Consider the following 22,420-nt stretch of genomic DNA (forward strand, 5'->3'; position numbering starts at 1 on the left):
TGTTTGGTCAGTATTTGTATGTGAGATGAGGAATATGGGTGTGTTAGTGCTGCGTGCAAACCACATGTATTGAAATGTGACTGACAGAACTGACAGTTCCTCCTCAGGAGATGTAATGCAGGACCTTCAGAGAGCAGGGGCGTAACCAGAGGGGTGAAACTGGCCCATCCTTAACATTATTGTTCTACTCTGAATCTCTGAATCTTTTCACAGAAAACATACGCTGTATGTTGCCTGGATCACATATTACAACAGATGATAATTAATGAGCATATTAAAGTATATATTCTTTCAAAAGTCGCGTACTGGAACAGATTTTAATCTGTTTGATTGTAATCCTCGCTGAGCAGCAGCATTCACTCAAGCAACATAAGCAATGCCACACTGTAAAAGTACTCAATTACACGTAGAAGTCCTGAATGTGTCATTATACTGAATGTCACACAGGCATCAGCAGCAAAATGTTCTATAAGTATGAAAAATAAAAGTGTATCAGACTGTCGGAGAGTCATATTATTGGATTATTGTTACTGATGCATTACTGTTAACATACCATTGAAATTAACATTTTAATGTGTTATTAGTTGAGGTAGAGCTGATTTAAAGTATTTTATACACTGTTAGAAGGTTAATCTATTATAATACATCACATTTTATAAGATGATCGTATGTTTTAGATTTATTATTTGAATATGTTTTTATTTTTGTATGTAAAGTAGAGCACAAGTTGCTTATGAGTAAAGAAGATTGATGATGAATGCAAACACAGTAACACCCAGGTAAAGTGTTATAGTAACCACTGTAATAGCAAATAATAGTAGAAGCAATATTAGAAACACCACCCTGCTGCTTGTCTTGATGTCTACAATAATTATACAGGTCACGACTCAAAAGGACACACCTTTCACTGTCTTCAGGCATTCATGCAAAACTGGAAGTAAAATGCCACATGAGGTGACCCAGGCAGAGTAGACAGACAAACAGTTGTCTGATGAGTGAGGACAACCGTACACGGCCAAATTATTATGACCTGACGTGATCTGCTTTCTGTGTTCTGATCTGCTCATGTTCATCTGGCACCTCCTCGTGTCAAACCTGAAAGAAATGCTGGATTTGTGCTCTAACTCAGCGAAGCTCGTCATAAACGGGGTGTGTTTTCATCTGAACGCGCAATAATTTGTGTTTCTACATCGTTGTGCAAACCTTGCTTGCTCACTAATAACCTCATACACAAAACACCTATCAAATCATATTAAGTTGTGAGAGATGACCTGAACTGTGAAGCACGGGGCAGGAAGCTGAAGACGCAGTGCTGCATAATCACTCTCTCATAATGTAGATAACTGCAACCCGTTGTGACTTCAGATAATTGCTGGTCACTAAATAAAGTTGTCAAACAAAGTGGAAAGCAGGTGCCCTTCACTGCCAGTCAGACTGCTGGCAAAGCATGCACTTCTTTCTAATCAAGCTCATCATTTTGTTTTTAAGGATGTTTCACTGAGAAACACTTTATTACACTTCATTATCAAAAACCTGTTGTGTTTGATGCTGCAGGAGGACATGGTTAATCCCAGTTTACAGAGAACAGGGGTCCCTGGTGGTGAGGACGCCTCCCACATGAGTGAAAAGTGAAGTGAGGAGAAAAAAAAGGGAGAGACTGCACATCCATTTCTGATTATATAAAACAGTGAGCCTGGAATGTTGCAACCATGCAACGCATTCCTTTGGATCATTGTTTGTTTTCATTAGTCAACTAACTTTATTTCAATTTCATATATTATAAAAAAGAATATTTATACTTTAAAATAATAATAATAAAAATAATATAGCATTGTGGAATATATTTTTATTCTATTATTTGTATGTTTTAAAAAGCAAGAATAGCCTGTATCAGTCCATAGTTTCTGATAGGGGTACAGATGCCTCATTTATGTTATTTAGACCTGTTTTGAGGAAAAGGGACATTTTTCAGCTGCAATGTTTGCCTTATGTTTGATTCCTTGACAAATTTGTTCAACATTTTAGGGGAAATGCAGTGTCTGTCTTAATCATACAAGATGTCACACCACAGATTCATTAAATCCTATCAGTTCTCACTTACAGGATTTTCTTGAAGTAGGTCAGGCCCAGTACTTCCCATTCATTATCATGTTCAGTAGGTTTAAATCGCTGGGGTCAACGTGAGATGTTTCATTTGAATTTGACAGGATTAAAGATGTTTTTATCACAGAGGCTCCTGTTGATGAAGGATTTGGCGCCACCCAGCGGACACGACGTGAAGCTGCTGTTTGTCTCTGATGCCGCTTCTGCTGTTAGCGTGATGAATCCAGCTGATGTGGAGGTCAGTACATCTATCTATCTATCTATCTCTCTATCTCTCTATCTATCTCTCTATCTCTCTATCTATCTATCTATCTATCTATCTATCTATCTATCTATCTATCTCAGTCTTCCTAATATTAATGTAATAATAGTTTTTAATGTAGCTTTTGGAGGACAGGGCCAATAAGGCAGTTCATACAAAAATAGACTATATATAAAATATATAAACAACTATATAACAAATATAGTTCTAGCTCTAATCAATCAAAGTGGGGAAAAAAAAAGTCACTGCGTCACTTCTGGCTCCAAAATCAAAATGGCGGTTTTGAAAATGCTCAACTCGACACTCAATATGATGGGTGAGGCCTATATAAAACCAATGACATCAACAAGCATGGCGGTGTTAGCATTTAGCTCAAAGCACCGCTGTGTGTAGGTAGAGCTTCCAACATGGCTGCTGTCTATTAATTAAGTGTTGTTAATTGACGTGGAGCCTAATTGACCCTCAGGTTACAACAGTTAATCATGTCTGTTGACACTGTCCCCACAGCTGGTTCATGCTAGTAGATGCCTTCAGCTGAAACTAAAGCTCATAAACTGAATCACAAGGTTGAAGCTCAACTACTTAGTTCACCATTTAGTGCAGCAATTTCCAGGTATTAACATGTCAGAGGCCCACAGAGCTTCAAACACAAACATTCGTCTTAAAGACATTTCCTCCGTGGATTCTAAAATAACTCAAATACTTCAAGGCTGAAATATTTTGTAAAGAGCTTAGCAGGATCGGTCCGTGTAGAATGTAAACTACGTGGACTCGTGTGGCGGAAAACGTCACTTTCAAAGATGTGTTTGCTCCCATGATGCTCTGCAGAGAAGTGACTCCGAGTCTCCACAGAGTGGCTTCACCTCTGCGTCTCTCCTTGAGCATTTGTCTGCCTGTTTGCTGCATGTCATTAGTTCTCAGACGCAGCTTCGGCAAAGGCAGCACGCCGTGCATGAAGAACTGTGGGAAATTCAGCAGGCAAACCCCTCACACACACGCACACACACACACACACACACACAGACACACACACTCCACCACCTCCCTCCCAGTGTTTAGGAAGCTTCTTTAGTACTCTGAACATGTAGTCTGGAGCTCGTAGGAGATGCAGCTGAGAGAAAACAGCACACGCATCTCATTTCTGATGTCTGGATTTATAGAGTGACAGAGTTTGATGGGGATCCTCCGTCAGACTGGGAGTGACTGGTGAAGCTTTTCAAAAATGTCGGATTTATTTATTTATTTATTTTTTACATCAATTCCTCTTTTTCCCCCTTCTAGTCTGATAGGGACACAAAAATATACCACGAAGAAGACGCACGCTACAGAATTGAATGTCTACAAAACGGAGACAAAAACATCTCTTTTCTTTTGTGTCTTTACCAAATGGAAATCAAAAACCTTCATTTAACCACAAATTATCAGTGCCCACCAGCTCCATGTGCCTGATATACCTACAGAGTAAGTCTGTGGCTTCAGAGAAGAAAGAACAAATAAATTAACAAACAATCACATTATGGGTGTTATTAAACTATCATCATATTACCACCAGCGTTTTATTTGAAACAAGAAAAAAGTAGAATAGTATAGATTTGTTGTGACACATTTACACACACACACACACACACACAAATTATTATTATTATTTTACCGTAGTGTTAATTAGGCAGTGGTGCTAATTCACTTCAGAGTGTGTGTTGTGTTTGAGGGGAGGCTGACAGGATTTAACTAGCATGCTTTGAGCCGAGGATAAGTGAGGAGGGGAAAGAGCAAGTGCTTTAGAGAGGGAGTGAGAGCATATGTGCAGGAGGGTGGGAGGGTTAGAGGGAGAGGGAGAAAGAGAGAGGGGGAGAGGGATCGAGAGAGAGAGAGAGAGAGAGGGGGAGAGGGAGAGGACAAGCGGATGGGTGCTGTGAAATCCGTTAACAGGGGAGCTCTGTGCGTTTGTTAGACGTCTTGGCTGCTTGCCCAACTTGGCTCATTGTAATCGAGGCATGATCGTCGACTCCAGGCAGCCCTCTCTGCCGCCTCGGCTGCCTCGCGCCTGGACCCAGCCCAGCTCTCACCGCTGACATGGAAAGACCCGTGAGTGCCTTCTCTCTCCTTCCCCTCTCTCCTCTCATCCCACACTCTCCAGCTCTCTCTGCTATTAGGTTTCCCCCTCTCCCTGTTCTGCTCTGTCGCAGATTCAGCTGTGGCTGCATGCAGCGTTTCAGTTATGTTTCTGGCTCTTTCTCTCCCCCGTTGTAGCTCCTGTAGGTGGCAGGAACGCTGGGCAAGGAGGAAGCCTTGGCAGCGTTCTCTCTGCAGGGCCCCCTCCTTCCCTCTGCCTGCCTGTCAGGGCAATGGGTGCTGTCCGCTGGCAGACCCACAACGTCTCTGTGTGTTTTGTGATTGTGTGTGTGTGTGTGTGTGTGTGTGTGTGTGTGGGTGTGCACGTTAGCCTTGCTGCTGCACAAACGCAGAACTGCCCGGCCGAACCCAGAGGGGTACAGTCCCCCGCTTTGGTCTGTGGAGGCCGGCGCGCACTTCTGTCTCCGCCATTGGCCTCGCTGAGATTCAGAGTCGGCTGCGTGTCTCTCTTGCGCCTATTCTTGGCGGTATGTCCTCATGGTCTGTTGTGTTTGGATACCCTGACAACTAGAAGCTGTGAGGTAGCCACTTTCCAGCCTGCCGCCTCTCTGAGTGAGTCCCAACTTTTCTTGTGCTCGATTTGTCTTTGCAGGTTTGACACCAGTGTCTTCAGGATGTGCAGGTCTTGCTATTTCACTAACAAACAAGGACCGATCTCTCTGATAAGAAAGACTTGAGCGTGGTTCTTGAACTCAAACTGTTCAACAACATCTCATTGGCAGCCGTTCCTTGAGGGTGTATCAATGGCGGCGATGGTAAAAGAATTTCTTGCCATCCCGATGCAATGGACTTGGTGCGCTCACTAGCCATGAGTCATCGTTCTGTGCTAGTAATGTCACATATAAGCAGCCATGACTCTCTTGTCGTCACTGGGGCAACAGTGAGGATGACTGACTCACTGTGTAACATCTACTTCCTGACTCTGTCGAGAGGGTTTGACCCCCTCGAATGATTTTACATAGCGCGTGGAGAATGGGATACTTCAAAATAAATGATGTGTTTTCACAGTTTCAACAAGCAGCAGTGGCAACGTCTCTATTTGACGGCGTTGTTGTCACCTTTCCTCAGCTGTGAATAACAGCAGATGATGCCAGCATTGATTCAAAATTGGAAACACTTTAGCTGATTGAGTCAAGAGCTCCTTTTTTGACAATGGTTGTCGTTCATTGCGTGTCGTCCGAGCACTGGCGTTCGCGTGCTGAATGAAACCTTTGTGATGATATGAGGAGAGATGCTTCCCCCAGGTTCTGTCTAGCAAACATCAAACTCTGATCACATCTTTTCTAAGTTTTGGCATATATTTGTCTGTCACATCACTTTATTTCTGTCACACATCCCAGAAAATGATCACTGTTACAACTTTCATTTTGGTGTCTTTGAAGTGAACAGCTTGCTTGAGAGTAGAAATGCTCTTTTTGGTTTGTTTTTTCCTATAGCGTCATCTCATAGCCCGGAGCATGTGTCTTTGAGACAATGTGTTCGATTTTATATAAGGTAGGAGCTGCCTTGTGACCCGTCCTCGTGCTGGCATCTCACAGACGCTGGTGTACCAATTTAAAGGAATAGCTCAAGATTTTGGGAAACATGCTTATTCACCTTCTTTCCCAGAGTTAGATGAGAGTGTTGATACCATTCTCATGTCTGCGTGGTAAACATGAAGCTGCAGCTAGCAGCTGGTTAGCTTAGCTTAGCATAAAGACCAGAAACAGAGGTGAACAGCTCGCCTGGTTCTGCCTGTCTATCTACCAGCACCCATTTCGTTTAACCCATTCACAAAAATCGCCGTTGTGATTTCACAGGCAGTTCTGTGGTGGATTATATCTGCTGCCTGACAAGTTCACAGTGACTTCAGACAGTCTGTATACTGTATACTAATCTCAAATAGCTCATGTTCATATCAATCCTCCCATCTAAGTCTCTGCAAAGAAAGAAAATGAGTGTTCCCAAAATGCACCACTGTTTCTTCAAAACATGCAGTATATTCGTATACAGTACTACTGCGGTTTTACAGCAGCTTCTTCTGTCATGGCATCTCTGTCATGTCATGCACTTGACCCGAAGCTCTGGTGATCTTTTTCCTTAAAGAAGGTGACACACTCTCCTAACCCTCGTGCTGCACAGAGGAAGATCTCATTCACCAGCCCTCTGAGACATGCACCTTTTTAGTTTGATCCACAGCCAGGTAAATGAACCACACTTTCCCCACCCACACATCCTGCTGCACCTCAGAAAAACTACACACAAGACCCTCTTGGAGAGAGAACGTTAAGTTACTGCAGGCTAAAGGAAATGCGATCTCTGTTTTGATCTCCATTATCATTCTGTAATATTATCCTAGTCTGCCTAGTCCTTATCCCGCCTGCTTTGGATATATGTGCACATTCCTTTAACTCGGCAGCTCTTCTGCACATGTTTGCAGTTGGTTTAACATGGCGAGGAGAGGTTTTCTTGAAAGGAAGTGTTAACACACACCTAGTTGCCGTTGCATGAGATGCACATGGAGATTTTCAGTAGGGGGGGGTGCATGTCGTGTGAGCAGGCATGCCCTGCTGACCGCACTGGGATGTTTAGGATGCTCTGCATATGCATTCTCCCTGTGTAACTGAGCGTTGTAATGAATGCTCCATCTGTCGTGGGTTTGAGGGTGTGTGTGAGTGTTATCCTAGCACATGCAGTGGTGTGGTGCTGACCATATTAACTGTAACCAGACAAGTCAGGAAAACCCACAAAAGTACCGAAAGATGGCATGAAGCACCTGGTCAGTTTTTTTTTTTTTTTTTATTATTTTTTAACCAGATAGTAATGATTTTAACAGGTTTTACTCTTATTTGATGTAGGCAAAGTTCTTATACAGCTGCTTGTGTTTAGACCATATTTAGCTTCTTTTAGTAAATGGAAAAAAGATAGGTAAACACATTGCTGTGCTATCAGACTGAGGTATCACTGTAGTATCTAAACATTTCATGTAATGCCAAGAACAAAATTCTGAAATGTGAGCATACTTTTTTTTATTGTATCAATGATCTGATGTTTCTCTTTCCAGACTCCCAGTGACATGATGCCCAAGAGGGATCATGAGAGGGACCTGGAGCTGGACAAGAAGATCGAGGCGCTCCGCAGGAAGAACGAAGTGCTCATGAAGAGGTACAAGGTAAGGACAAGTGCTCGCAGGCAGAGAAGCTTCTGTGGAGTTCAAAGGTTCACCAGTCATCATCTGGTGTAGAAATGTCAAAATGTTTCTTTTCTGTGGAAGCCCAGCGGCTCTTTCAGGCTTTCTGATTAGTTTGCTGTTTTCATTGAGTTGCATTTAGGAGGTGGAGGAGGACAAGAAAAGGGCAGAAGAGGAAGGGATGGCGCTGCAGAGCCGTAAGGGCAAAGCTGATGATCTGACAATCACAATCAGCAAGTCCACAAGTGTGAGTTTTCACATCTTGATTTAAGATTTGTAAAAATGTTGCTGACAGCACATCCTCACACTTTTCTTTTATTGTGAAAAAGATGCTGCAAACTATATGAATATTGTCATATTCTTGGCTTTGGTTAGCAGGATAATCGCACGGTGGTGACGAAGCCATTCAGCGGTGGTTCACCAGCTGGGAAAGGGCAGCAGGAGGCCGGGCCCGACAGGGGGGGAGAGGGCCCTCAGCAGGGTGTTGGCCGAGGCCACAGGAAGCAGCTAATGGTCACCATGGCTGGCAAAAAGGTAAATACACTGCCCATTCACTGTTGGTGGTAAGGAACAATATAGGAGACCCCAAAACCCCTGAAGGTTTACTGTAATAAATGAAAGAATCACACCAAAGCAATTCCTCATTTAAATCAATAGGTCCCCCCAAGATGCAATCAATGAAATAAGCGTTCAACCAGTTGGCTTTAGGTAGAAAACAAGTATGATACCTTGTAAAAGAAAGCAGGAGCACTTAAAACTGATGACTGTTCAGACATTTGAGGATAGTGAATTGTTCAGTTTACAACAAACATTTTGCCAGAGTTTGAGTCAGACTTTTGCAGTTGAGATCACTGTCTGTATATCTGCTATTCAGGAGGTTGTTTGCAGGTTTGACACATGCACTCATGGTGTAGTTAACAAAAGAAGCTAAATATGATATGATAATTATATATATGATAAAAATATGATAATTTTTTGCTCAGCCAAGCTGTAAGAGTAGCCAACGTAGCTACGAGTTAACATCCATGCTAACAGCTGTGTGGGCCACAGCAGTGCTTTGAGCTAAATGCATACACTGTACACACAGTCTGTGGCTAAATGCTGACATCAGCATGCTAACATACTCACAGTGATAATGCTTGAGCTAAAATACTGCTCTTTACCAAGTAATGTTTACCATGTTCAATGTCTTAGCTTAGTGGGTTAGCATGGTAACATTTGCTTATCAACTCTAAACATGAGTGACTGCTGAGGCTGATGGGACTGTCATGGACGTTTGTCACTGGACAAATTACATTTTTGAAATGTCAACTTGCTGGTGGCATTAGTGGAGAAGGCTGGGGATCACCAAAGTTATTAGGATACATTCTGTGGACACTGGGCATCAGTACCACACTTCATCCAGTGGTTCAGATATTTCATTCTGGTGGACTCAAGTGTGGTGGGCTGACTGACAGACTGACATAGTTGGCCAAAGAGACCTGGTGGTAGCGTGGCTAAAAATGTGCAGCTGTATAAAGTACAATGTGCTATCTTGGTGTGTATCAAGGCGGCAGGTGTCAGGCGTAGATGTTTTGATCTGTGCACATGAATCACTGTTGATGTTTAGTATTTGTGCTCTAAATAAATCATGCCTGTGCACAGTTTGGCCATGCGCTGGCACTGTTTTATTACGATGCACATTGCTACAGGTATGATACTCTAATATGAATAACTGTCTCTCCAGGGTAAGAGGGTGGTGAGTGAGAGGCCAGACAAGAGGCCGGGCCCTCCGGACATCAAGAGCCCTACAGATGACGGAATGGCGAAGCGCTTGGAGTCAGCGGGGAGAGGGAAGCAGCCACCTCATGTGATCAAGAGAGACACAGCGGCGCAGGTCTGAATCAGACGCACTGAACACTCCAGCGATCATACGCTTCAGCACGCACCCTCCAGTCTGCTTTCACTCCCACATCCCCCTTTGTTCATTCTCTCGTGCTGCACCGACGTGTTTTGCATAGATGTCAGACATGTCGGCTGGCCACACCCATCCAGTGATGGAGCACAATGGTTTGTGGACAGGAGGCTGACTGGGGCTGTGACTGACTGGTGTGGGATTAACAGAGGGGGGCAGCTAATAGAGCTATCGGCTGAGTAGATGCTCTGTAGAGCTGAATCTCCACAAATCGAGAATGTTCAAAGGGCCTGGATGACTGGTTCTGCTATTTTTTAGTGTAATCCCTCTAAGGTCTGACAGATATTTTTTTATTTTCTCCCTCTGAGGAGCTTTTGTTGTATTTTTGGCAAAAAAAAAATCATTCTACCTCTGGGTTGTAGATGCTTTTGGGTGTGCGGAAAAGACTAAAGTTCACAAACTCCCTCTAGGGCCTTTTTCCAACAAAGGCCTTAACAGTTCAAAGATACTATATTAAACATTAATAGCTTTGCTGTGTACTGTAGATCTCAGATCCCATGTTTAATGCAGACAGGCAGAGACACATGTGCACATGCAGCACCCCCGTCTGTAAAATGTCACACTGTCAGTGACCTTATGCCCCCCTCCCTCTCTGGGTATGCAGAAGCTCTGCAACAGCTGCTCTGCCTCAGTCTGTAGCTTGACACACACACACACACACACACTCACAGACACACACAGGCTGCTCAATCAATAAGCTGATGCACAGCAGAGACAGCTGATCCTCACCACTGTAAACACAGACACAGTCTAGTCACAGGAGTCGTCTCTGGACACAAAACCAGTGGAGCCTCTTTCTAAATATGTATGTGTACATCTGCCTGTGATTGGCTGATACACCGAGAGCTGCTCACTGGCCTGTCTGAGTTAATGTGCGCTAAATCTATGGGCTGAACATGCTGTTCTCTTGCCTTTATTTCTGGTCTGTCCCCCTTTATTTATCATGTGGACTGATTCAGCACTTGAACAGTAGCCAGCGCTCCAGTGCACCAGTCATCTGTAAAACCCAGAGACCTGGTTTCCACGTGGTCGCTATTTACATAACCACTATCATTTAACGCGGTTTATGAGAGCGGCGGGGCAAATGCTGTGAAAGGGTGTTGATAGGAGGAGAAAATGTCATAGATCTATTTGGCAAGTGTTAGAAAAATATTTGTTTGGAAAAGATCCATGATAAACTGCACATTGCTGTGCTTTCTCCTGCCTCTGACATAGTTTTCTAGCCAGTGTGTGTGTGGGACTGGAAATAAATAATGACTGTGTGAAAGGGGTGTGGTTATTTGGCACCGTCCCAGGCAGTTTGTAATGCCTGGAAGTACCCCATGACTAGACTGTCAGTTCACAGAGGGAGTGAGAGGGGAGAAAGGAAATGCAGAGACAGGGAGTGAGGAAAAAAGAGAAGGGGAGATACTCCTGGCAGCCAACCATCTGTTCCCAGCCTCCATTTCCCCTCTCTGGAACCTGAAGTGGTCTGCTCTCCTCTGGCACGATTGTTTCCCCATTCCCACCATCCTGAAAGGGCCGATTTGATCTAATTAACATTCGACTGCCTTCTCACTCTGAAAAGGCTCATTATGCTGCCAAAGAGATGGGACTGGCGATGTGCCAGGAAAGGGTCCGTGAGGGAGAGGAGGAAGGAGTGAGAGGAGAAAGAAGAAAAGAAACAAGGTAGTCAGGGGTCCTTTTTGTTTGCGTGTAAGCCAGACTGCGCTCGATTGTGTGGGCAGGAGAGCGTGCACGAGTGTGTGTGTGTGGGCGTCATTGTCTGTAGGTGCACTAGACCCCTCTGTCCAGTGTTTGTTGTCTTTCCTCCCTCGACAGTTCATGCAAGTGTTGCTGTTAATGGCAACATGACTCATCCGCTGTGTTCACTGGAGCAGCCAGAAATACACTAGAAGCAAAACTCACACAATTCTCCACCTGCAATAAAGCGAGTTTCATATTGAAAACCACTGACGTTCAACCGCCTGCAAACTGCACTCTGCTCTGATGACTTCATTGCAGAGTGGACATTTAAAACTGAACCGAGTGCCAAATTACTAGTAGTCCACTTGGGGGCAGTGTAGGCCTCTTAATCTCAATGGATGATTGTGCTCTGGCTTGATTTGCCTTTACTGTTTATGGGAGCAGTAATATGACTCTTTACAAGCATGTTTAATCGGTTTGCAACAAGTTGCCTTGTCACCCTTATTGTTCTCTCTGACAGGATGAGGTTAAACAAGGGCAGAAGCACACTGAGGAGCACCACAGGCTCTCTGAGCAATGCCAGGTACCACAATTCACACCTACATACACGCACATCACATATTACCATGCATATTATCACTATCTAGAACATACCCTTCCACGTGCAGTTATCTCATAATGATAACATTATTTACTGAACTGGAAACAATTGAGAAATACGGGGTTTCTATATGACAGCACTAAAATGTGACACACAGAGAAATGCAAATATGCGCTCTACTGTCATCACAGACACTCACATGCAGACACGCACAGCACGTTGCCATGCACAACACCCCCCCCCCTCCCCTCTTTTTCTAGTGCTTGTCCCCATCTGCCTTCCGCTGGCTCACGTGTTAACGTTGCTGGAGTAGCTCAGAGCTGTCTCACAGATCAGGCGTGCGATAAACAGTCTAACTGGGGAGGCAGAGAGGACGGGGCTTCAAAGGCCCGCTGAATACGCCACATGACAAGTGATGCTGTTGATGCCTCTCCGCATCTTGCCTGCTTTGCAGTCCGAGCAGAGCGAGTGCTCAAGGAAATACCATGCTGAGTTTTTTTTTTTTCTAGGTGTTGTGCAAAGTTCAGACAGGTCTCGGCTTTGTTTGCTGTTTTGGTTAACAAATATACTGGAAACATCTTCTGGCATTTTCCAGCCTAAACCAGTGCGGCTTTGTAGGAAGAAAAGAACCAGTTCAGCAATCTAGAAAATGAGCACAGTCATTCGTATTCCCCATTTCTAATCTATCTAAGTGTGTGTGCACTGCCTGAGCCCAAGTCCTGCTCTCTCTCAGCTCTGGCCAGACTTGCTGTGTAATGTCCACCCCACCTGCCTCGACCCCTGACAACCTCCCTGCGAGGCCTCATGAAAGCGAGGAATTGAATAGTGCTAATTAGCAGGGCGGCTGAGGTGGCAGCAGCAACCGGCCTGTTGGAACATGCGAGAAGCGCCCTCCCTTGTGGCCCTCAAAGTCCTCCGGGGGGCCAGAGGAGAGGGAGGGGAGAGGAGATGGAAAACAGAGGGATGAGCACAGATGTCGTGTTCTGCCATAACTGTACACAGGAAGGCAACATGTTTACTTGGCAGCGATTGGTCCACACCTGGAGGAGAAAACGTCACCCTTGATCATTTCTTACCGCCACTGTTCTGTTTTTCTCTCTGCCTGACATAATGTGTCGTAGCATGTAGTAAACTCACACAGTTTTCATTTTCCTCTAGACAGCAACATCATCTGCCTCCTGCTGTACAAAAAACAAGCACCGATAAGTACTTCTCAGCGATCTCTCTCAGAAATTGTTGGTCTTTTCCGTGATTTCCCTTGGAGCACAGCAGTGTTTGTAGTGCTGTCTCGCTCCGGGGCTTTGTAAAAAAGAGCGCACAGTCTCTGTCCCCTTTGATGTGTTAAAGAGCCTGCATCAGATCTCCCTTTAGTATTAACAAGCAATACTTTCTGCTCTCATCTCACTAATCGATAAGCAGGTTAAGAGGGGGATGGAAGGGGACCTAATTGCATTTATAGTACACTGTTCCTGGAATACTGTCACCTTACATTAATCATGGTGAACAAACAAGAAGCTTTTTAAGATCAAATGGGAGCTGACTGGAATCAATCGACACCCAGAGGCCATCATTCGTACTAACACTGAGGCAGTGATTGGCATCTACAGTCATTCAGAATATAAGAAAATGCCAGAAATATCCTTGTTTAGCTCCCTCCTCTTGAACCCATATTGCCATGTTGCTGTTTAATTTGTTTGGAGATGAGAAGCTGTTGTTTATGCCCTCCCATGTTTGATATGAGGCTATTGGTGAGCTTGTTCCCCTCACTGCTCTGATTAGTGTTTAGAGTGATGCTTCCGAAGTATTATAATGTGGCACTCTGAGTGCAGCGGGTGTTAGATTTAGTCATGTTTCAACGCCAGTGCTTCATTACAGATGAGTGGACATCACTATCATCTAAATCTACATTAAGAGGGCCGCTTGCTTTTAGGATGCATTAAAATGCGCTGAACTGATTTGTGTCTGCCAAGGAGCCCGAGAGCCCGCAGGCCAGCACCGATCTCAACATCCCCACATCGAAAGAGGAGCAGGAGGAATACCTGCGGTGGAAGAAAGAGCGTGAGCAGATCGACAGGGAGCGGGTGGCTCGCCACAAAAACGCCAAGGGCCAGTGGAGACGGGCGTGGGACATGGACAAAACTGACAACATGTAAGACGTCTTAGCATGCAGCCTTCCTACAGCACTTTTATCTGCCGGTGCCTTCAGTGGTTCCCTTTTTTATGCCGGAGAACTCGTCTTTTCTAACCTGTCTCTGTTCAGGAAATGTTGACTGAACGTATTTAATCTTCTCCAGCAAAGCGCAGCTTCACATTCACAGTTGTCTTGCCATTGGCCACTGAGCAATAGGGGATAAAATCTTTATCGAGGCTTATCGCCACTTGGTGGTAGTTGAAGGAGAGCAGAGTGTTATTGTTCAGTAAACAAGTGGAGGCCAAATCTACTTCTCTAACCACCAGTCTATGTCCTGTTATTTATTGTGGTATATTCCTAATAATCCGTCCTCGTTTTTTTTTCTATTAAAGTAATAGTACAACATTTTGGGAATTATTTACTTTCCCGCTGGGACTTATTGAGAAGATTGAACTGTTTTCTTCATCTAACTTCATCTAACTCTTTTATTATTGTAGTTCCCTTTTCTTATATGCTGTAATCATAGGTACACACAGTGACTTTATTTAAATATGGTCTAATTACCAGCTTCATTAGCTAATGCGCTGCAAAATGTTGTTTCTTCTCCTCTTATTTTACTTTAGAAGTTAGTGAAAAGCTCAATTCAAGCATTAACAAACAAAGAAGAAGAACAGCCTGTTTCTCTCTAGTTAGATTATTCCGTGGAAGAATCCATTAGATGAGCTATCTGGACTTCATGTACTGCCGCATGATCACAAGGGTAAATCTCATCAGGTCACAGGATGTTGCTAAATGATTGCATCTCCAAATAATTACATTTCAGGCCAACTGTATTATTGTGTTAACAGTATGTAGTGGGAAGTCACTATAACTTGTGTATTCTCACATTTCTCAATTTGATAACAGCATCCATTGATTTTAAAGTGAAACTTTGTTAAACACATTTCATGTTCTTAAAGCTTTCCATCCCATTTCCTTGTGAAAACACACAATAGCACCCCAGACTGACTGGAGGAAAAAATACAGCCCATTAGTTTTAAGTGTTTGTTAAATTTCAAACAAACCAGGCAGTAGTACAAAGAGTGACCAAGCTCTAGAGTAAATTAACGTCCTGTTAAAGGAAGCATCAAAATGTAAAGAGACAAGGGAGGAGCAGCTAAATTTAGCTCGGGATAAGGGATGGAATGCCTTGCCTTATTTGGTGAGGCTTAAACAAGGCCCCCGAGTAAGAATAGAAGAGGAAATGTGTTTTTGATTCACCAATTTAGACAGTCTCGCTGCATGTGAAACACAATGGTGTGACTGGTGACTGGAGGAAAACCTCTCACTGATACAGCAGAATCTCAAATTTTATGACCATAATAAATGAACAATGACGATATTCGAATATCAGAAGAACCTGGTGACAAGACACTGCTTGCGTTGTTTTGGGTTTCTGTCTAAACTGAAGCTCCACTTTTAGGTTTTCAGACAAATCCCTCCCCGACAGAGACTGGGGCCCTTCCAGCAGAGGTGAGACACTCGCATAGTTCAAAACTGAGATCATGAGCAATAAGACCTCTCACATCAAAACATGGCAATCACAGGTCTGTTTCGTCATTATCTTGGTTCATACTAGGTGGACGAAATGCTAGAAGAGGACAATCCAGGGCAGGCGCTGACTCAAGAGGTACTCCATATACAAATTAGTGCCTTAGAATTATCATACAGTGTATAGAAAAGCTGAGAAAACCTTTGTGAATTTGTGAAAAGTTATTTTCTGATTTCCTCGCTGTTATAATTTGATATTTTTCATGCTGAAAGAGGATTTTAGTGTGGGACATAATTCACATGTGGCTCATTGAACTGGGTAAACTGTTGGGATATCAGGAAGAGGAAGCCAGATAATGTTGGGAGTGGCTCCTCAAATCATCATAGTTTTTCCCAGAAATTGAAAGAAATGTAAGCCCACGCAGCGAGGAAACAATTAAAGATATAATGTTATCTCAGCAGAAAGAGTAATGGATTTTTCATGTAAGATGTTGTTTAATGGTGACTTAAACTGTCAGTGTTCCTTGGCTTCTAGGTCACGAGAAGCGAGGCAAAGACAAGGGAGCTAAAAACGTGCTAGTGATGAGCAGCAAAGCAAAAGGCATAGATCGTCTGACTGGGAGAGCCAGGAGGTCAGTAACAGCTAAACATCATCTACATTAGTGCCACGCACACACAAACGCACGACAGCCTCATGTTCAAGTTCATTCGACCATCCGGATGTCTCTCACCACAGACTCAATAAAGTGTAAAAAGAAATCCCGCTATGACTAATGAGATATGTAAAACGGTTGTGGGAAGACATGTTGTTTTCTTGCACTGTGCCCTAATGTACAAATTCCCCAGGATGTCATGAGACCTGATGTAGAAGTTGTGGCAGCTGACTAAATAACCCAGGAGGCCCCATCCATGTGCTACATTCACTTTTTTCTCCTCCTGCTTCTCTCTGTTGTGAAACACACCAATGTGCTGGGTGTGCTGTTAGCAGAAGTTAGAAACGTTGCTCATAATCTCAAAACGACACAAGATCACAGACCTGAAAATGATTCGTTATAGCTTTTCAGTGTGAAAGTGACCTAAACGCTTCTGTCACAGCTGGCAATAAATCCGAGTGTAGTGAGAAGCAGCCCACACACCACTAAGACTGCAACAGCTGAGAGCAAAGCTAACGAGAGCTAGGCTACCTACAGCTTTCTGCTTCACCTTTCTCATCCTTTGCTTTTTCTTTCTCTTATTTGACCGTGCAGTATTTAAGGCGTAGTTCAAGATTTGGGGAAATACACTTGTTTGCTTTTGTTTAGAGAGGTAGATGAGAACATTGATACCAATCTGTGCGTTATGTAAGAAGCTGCAACCAGGCGAGTGCTAGCCTAGCTCAGCATAAAGGCAGGAACCAGTTAGCCTGGCTCAGTGCAAAGGTACAAAATCCACAAGTTAACATATTATATCTTGTTAATTTATTCCGTCTAGAAATTGAAGCGTAAAAATTCCCCCTGTCTGTATGTTAAGCTAAGCTCAATATTTACTGTACGGGCACGAGAGTGGTATCGATCTTCTCATTTGACTGTTGGCAAGAAAGTGAACATGGATATTTTCTGTAACTCTTCTATACAGTTTACTGTAAGTTGCATGTTGTAATGGACAACAGAGTAACAGATTCACTACCCACTGTTTCTGTATTGTCACAAAATAGCTTTTGATAAATGTCCATTTGCATTTTAGATGGCAGGCAAATGAAGAAGGAGAAAACCTACAGGTGAGATAGCAAAGTGAGTGCTAGTGAGAGTAAATGCGACTTTATTGATATAAATGTCACTTAAGAAGCATAAATTCCTGATTTGTTGTTCTAACCTCATCCTCCAGACTTCTGACACCACATTAGAGGAGTTCTTGGAGGAACTTGACGCCCTCACAGATCCCGAGGGAGAAGATCAGAAAGATCAGGACTCAAAAATGAAGCCATCGCCCAGCCCAGATTCACTGAGTACATCTGAGGAAGTGAGCGGATCCACTGCTCCTGACTCCCCCACTCAGGAGAAGGCACAGGCTTCGTCCCCTCGGGGTTCGGAGAAGAAAGTGCGCTTCTCAGAGGAACTTGTACAAGGGGTTCATACAAGACAAACCACAGGCTCTCAGGACTCTGGCAGCTCAGAATCAAGAAGTCCGATCTCCTTAAAACCTCCTTCGCCTAAAAAAGAACAAGTGCAGGGGCCACAGCAGCCTCTTGAAAGTGCCAAGCAGGATGACGGTAGCCCTCAGGATCAGGGAGGTGGTCCGCCTGCTCCTCCTGTTGCCCAGCAGCAGGCCTCTGAAACAGAAAATACAAAAAAAGACAGCACCCCACCCACAGCTCCCAGCTCCCCCTCTCCTGAAAAAGCCTCTGCCTCGCTACAGGAGAGCTCTGGCCAGCCTGTAGAGCTTGCCAAGTGCAACATCAGCAACACAAACACAGGTATGCAATAGCTTCAGAGGTTCCTGACTGTTTCTGACAGTACATCTGGACAGTACACACCTAAGCTAATGTTGGTTTTCTTTCAAAGAGGAACTAATAGACTCCGGTCTGTCTGTCCTGAGCCTGGAGTCAGGAGAAACACACCCAACACACTCCACCAGCAATGACAAGGTCAGTGTGAGAGACAGGAAGAGGGATGGGACAATCGATATATGTGTAAATGGACTGATGGAGGGAAGTGCAAATGGATGATGAGTGAAATGGATGAAGAGAGAGAGAGAGAGAGAGAGAGAGACGGGTGGTATATCTGCACTGCAGCTGTGTTCCATTCAATTTCGGTTTAAGTGTATTCACCACCTCTGAGGCCAGTTGAAGTGCAAGAGGCATATTCTCAAGAGAGATTGCTTCTTCATCTCATCCACCACTCAAACAGCTTGATAATTAGTCAACCGCCTGCTTAAATAATTCATATAGAAAAGGGAAGTGGTGGGTTTGAGAAGAATATACTGGCTATGTAAAGTATGGAAAGAAAATCTGTTTGCACACTTTTTATGTATGTTTTTCTCTTTCTTGCAGGCACGAGAACATGGGAAGATTGTTTGACTGACATTTTTTGGGATGTAAATAGTGAAACCAAATCGCAGTAACAGAGAGCCTCGGCTCTTTGTATTTGGATACATCATTCTGCTTCAGGTAACTCATCTGAGGTACCATCTTTATGGCTTACACACAAAACCATGGTTTAATTTTGCTGTGGTGTGTCCCACCTGTGGAAGTTTTCAAATATCTAAACCTTTAATGTAGGAACGGTGAATGTTTTCCCTGCTCAAATATTTGCTACACCCAAGCACTTTATGAGTATAAAAGTACGTATACTGACGCATTGTTCAGTATGTTAGTATGCTGCTTGAGTGCAATATCATTGAATGTTTACATTTGTATGAAAATTTCGAGGTACATATCAGGAGGCTAGCTAATCAGTTACACTTAGGTAGCCCTTGAAAATAAATTTCAGCCACAGCTAAATTGTCTAGTGCCTGATCCTGCCTTAGAGGTGTTTTCAATAAATGAAGTAAAGTCTGTATTGTATGATGATACAGTAGGAGCAGACCTATAGTAGAGTCTGTATTTCTACACTCAAACCTGTGTGAGTAGATATTATTTATTAACTGCTTCCAGTCAATGGCCTTTCACACATCTGAAATCACTACATTATTAAAGGCCACATTTGAGACTCACTGTCTTGTTCAGTTTTGAAGGTCTTACCTCTGACACAAAGGTTTTTGTTGTAAAGGGCATTTAAAGGGGCACTCAAGCACACAATTACCTTGATGAAGTCATAGTCACGTGCTGACTGATGTTGTCATAGTGACATCATCAAGGTTATCTCATAAGATGCCATTTGGCCCAAAAAAACTTTACACTGTGAAAGAGACATCTGTAAATCAGCTGATACATATTTTTGAGGGTCACAACTTCCGCGAAATCACTCCTTTCACCATCAGAATTTGATCCATTCAGTACAATAACATTTGGAGAGAGCCTCAATATTACATTTTTTACATTAGCGAAGGGCTAGGCGGAAGTTGGCCAGCTTGGTAGGGCTGAGACGCTAGTATCCATGTTCTTTGGGCCCAACAAAGATGCTTTTAGAACCGGGAAGTTGAACTTCTTTGGCTTCATGCGCCACTTTCATAGGAATTAATGGAGCCCTGCCTCCAATGCTGTATACAGTTCTCTTTCTACATCCATGGTGTTGTTGCCAGGACAGAGAAGGAAATGTCATGGAGTTGGATCATGGAAAATGTAGTATGTGGTGTTTTTGGAGCTTGTCTCATAGAGAGGCAAAGCCCCCCCCCCCCCCCTTCCTTCACAACCATGGGATGTAATTTTGGAAAAAATATGTAGGATAGTCAATGGTGTGAAACAAATATTTTGATGCCGCTTGAATTGCATTACTAGTCACACATATGATGTTTGTCAGTTTAAAAAAGAAAGTTGCTGTTTATTGTAAAACTGTTGAAATAGAAGACTGAAAATAGGTAATTACAAAGAAGTTGTATAAAAGGCGTTAGGCTACCCAGCGCTGCTAAAGCTACGATGTCTGTGTGTTTGCGGTATCTGGGTGTAGTCACAGGAGCAGGTAGAGGGGTCTGCATGTTCTTCCTAGCTGATAAAAGGATCAGATAAGATAACGCTACATTTGTGCGTGGAACATTTCTGAGTTAGCTAGCTAGCTACCAGGTGGTGTATATTGTGGAGGTTGTAGTTCACACAAACCTAAATTGTACTTTACCATCTTTGCAAACTACTGCGAATTTCTTTACATGCAAAATTAGCTTTTTCACTGGCAAGCATCATATTAATAATAAATGGCGCAATTCAAATGGGATCAAAAAATTATTTGTCTTTCACTGTAGAGCATCATCCATATTTTTTCCATTTATCCCCTCTCTATTTGGGAGGCCCATGTCACAAACTGGGAATGTGGTATTTGCAGGGCAGAGATGATCTGACAGAAATTCCATCAAGTTGGATTATGGGAAATGCAGTATTCTGTGTTTTTGAAGCTTGACCCATACTGGGGGCTAAAAGTTGGGATATCTCAGCCTCTGTTACATAGATTTAAAGCCCCCAACTTTATGGAAGCACGGATCTAAATGGCTGGAGTGCCCCTTTAATGCTAGGCTAACAGCTAGCTAATAGCAAAATCCACATTACTGTCATGAAAATATGGCTGTTTTCAGTAAATCTTTCTAATCAGTGAAAATGTAGAACTAAAATCTCAAATGTGTCCTTTATTGGTACAGTTTTACAGCTGAACCCAACAATCTGGTCTTCCTCAGACTCATATTATTAGTTTCTAAGCACTTAACATGGAATTTTAATGTATGTCTAGTTTTGCAAATTTAAACAATAGACGTCCAACAACAGAGAAGCCAGAGAGAGCTAAAACATTATTTTTTTAATAGTTTGGTCATGCTGTCTTTAAACAACCAGCATTAAGCGTCCCGATACATCACAGTCTCCAACCATTTGCTCTGTTGAGGCTTTTGGCCCCTGTGGGACCGACAGACCTGAGATGTTGAAAATAAATCATCCAGGTCTGTGAGGGTTCAGCCTTATTTTTGAAAAGCTATATCATTAAGATTTTAGCCAGCTGTTGTGCCTTGCATATTGGCTTCTTCAAATATTGAAGGTGTACCTTTATGTCATGGTTTGTATCATAACATACAGTAGTGTTAAATGTACTGCACTAACACTGCAGCATCAGTATTGATTTTATTTATTTGTCTCTCCATTTGGACAACAGAATGTTAACTATAATGATTTTGCAAATCTAAAACAATGTGCATTAGCTGTAGCTGTCTTTTCTCTGTGACATGTATGGATTTGTTTTTATTTATTGTCTGTTATTTTATTTTTGGTATCAAGTGACAATTATAATAAGAAGCCTTACAAGAACTCTGTCCTTAAATAAGTTTTTGGCTTTCGTAAATGCTACAACATAGTAACCAGTTATGTAACTGTGAGTAGAGAACATTAGTGGACATGCTCTGAGCCGCAGGGCCCTGTCAGCTTCAACTGTTGGTTACATAAAACAAAAATCATCAGGAATCTACCAGAAGCACACTGGGAAAACCAAGACGCATGTCACAAGGTTTGAGTCAAGTCCAGCCATCAAGAAAGAAAATGTGCTGTTTTTGAATAGAGGTCTTATTATATATGGGATTTGAATGGACGGTAAAGGAAACATCTGTTTAAAAAGCAGGTCATGCAGATTACCTCTGAAATATGTAAAATTCACTGTGGGATTCAATTCAATGACATGCAATTTAGGACCTACAACCATAGAGCAGTTGTACATTTGTCCATGTTAAGCACTCGTTTATGTAGTTATTAGACATCTGCAATATCACCTCGCTTAAATGTCAAATTTAAGAGGTGATTGTGATTGTCTTGCTCCGTCTGGGCGTTCACTGCTGTCCTCATACACTCATAAGGAAAGAATAATTGTGAGTGCCTGTGTATGAGTGTGTGTGATCCCAGCTTTTTGCTGTTCATGCTAATTTAAATCTGTGTGCAACATAGTTTAACTTACTGTAGAACAGTTTGGATGGAGGCATACGGAGCATCAATAAAGTTTTTTTTCTGTATTTCAGACTCTCAAATCGTGACTGCCGTCATTTCGTTGCTCTGTCACCATCTCTTACCCTCTCCCTCGCCTGCCTCTCATTGACTGATGCACCTGCGATAACCACAAATATGTATGAATCATCTCTCTGGAGATTTGTTATGTCTGAACTGTAGTGAGTCTCCGAGAGAACACGGGGCAGATGTGACAGAAATGTAGAGCGCATTGCGGCATCAACAGCCCATATAGTTCCACTTTGCTCCA

The 22,420-nt window shown here is 43.0% G+C and overlaps 1 protein-coding gene across 4 annotated transcripts; it reads left to right on the forward strand.

The window, feature by feature from the left end:
* The first annotated feature begins 4,234 nt into the window (after window positions 1-4,234).
* On the forward strand, window positions 4,235-22,178 carry LOC139212094 (coiled-coil domain-containing protein 9B). 4 transcript variants are annotated; one of them, XM_070842553.1, is made up of 14 exons: window positions 4,235-4,450; window positions 7,542-7,649; window positions 7,810-7,914; window positions 8,043-8,201; window positions 9,394-9,543; window positions 11,828-11,890; window positions 13,879-14,057; window positions 15,502-15,551; window positions 15,658-15,708; window positions 16,105-16,201; window positions 17,292-17,325; window positions 17,433-18,021; window positions 18,110-18,192; window positions 18,598-22,178. In XM_070842553.1, exons 1-14 carry the CDS (start codon window positions 4,439-4,441, stop codon window positions 18,622-18,624), a joined length of 1,707 nt encoding a protein of 568 aa, XP_070698654.1. In that variant the 5' UTR covers window positions 4,235-4,438; the 3' UTR covers window positions 18,625-22,178. The 4 variants fall into 4 exon arrangements, with proteins under 4 accessions (XP_070698654.1, XP_070698655.1, XP_070698656.1 ...); XM_070842554.1 differs by having other exon boundaries at window positions 8,046-8,201; XM_070842555.1 differs by lacking the exon at window positions 4,235-4,450 and having other exon boundaries at window positions 7,596-7,649; window positions 7,800-7,914.
* The last annotated feature ends 242 nt before the right edge of the window (window positions 22,179-22,420 follow it).

Source organism: Pempheris klunzingeri, chromosome 13 (genome assembly GCF_042242105.1).
Source record: "Pempheris klunzingeri isolate RE-2024b chromosome 13, fPemKlu1.hap1, whole genome shotgun sequence".
Taxonomy (NCBI): Eukaryota; Metazoa; Chordata; class Actinopteri; order Acropomatiformes; family Pempheridae; genus Pempheris; species Pempheris klunzingeri.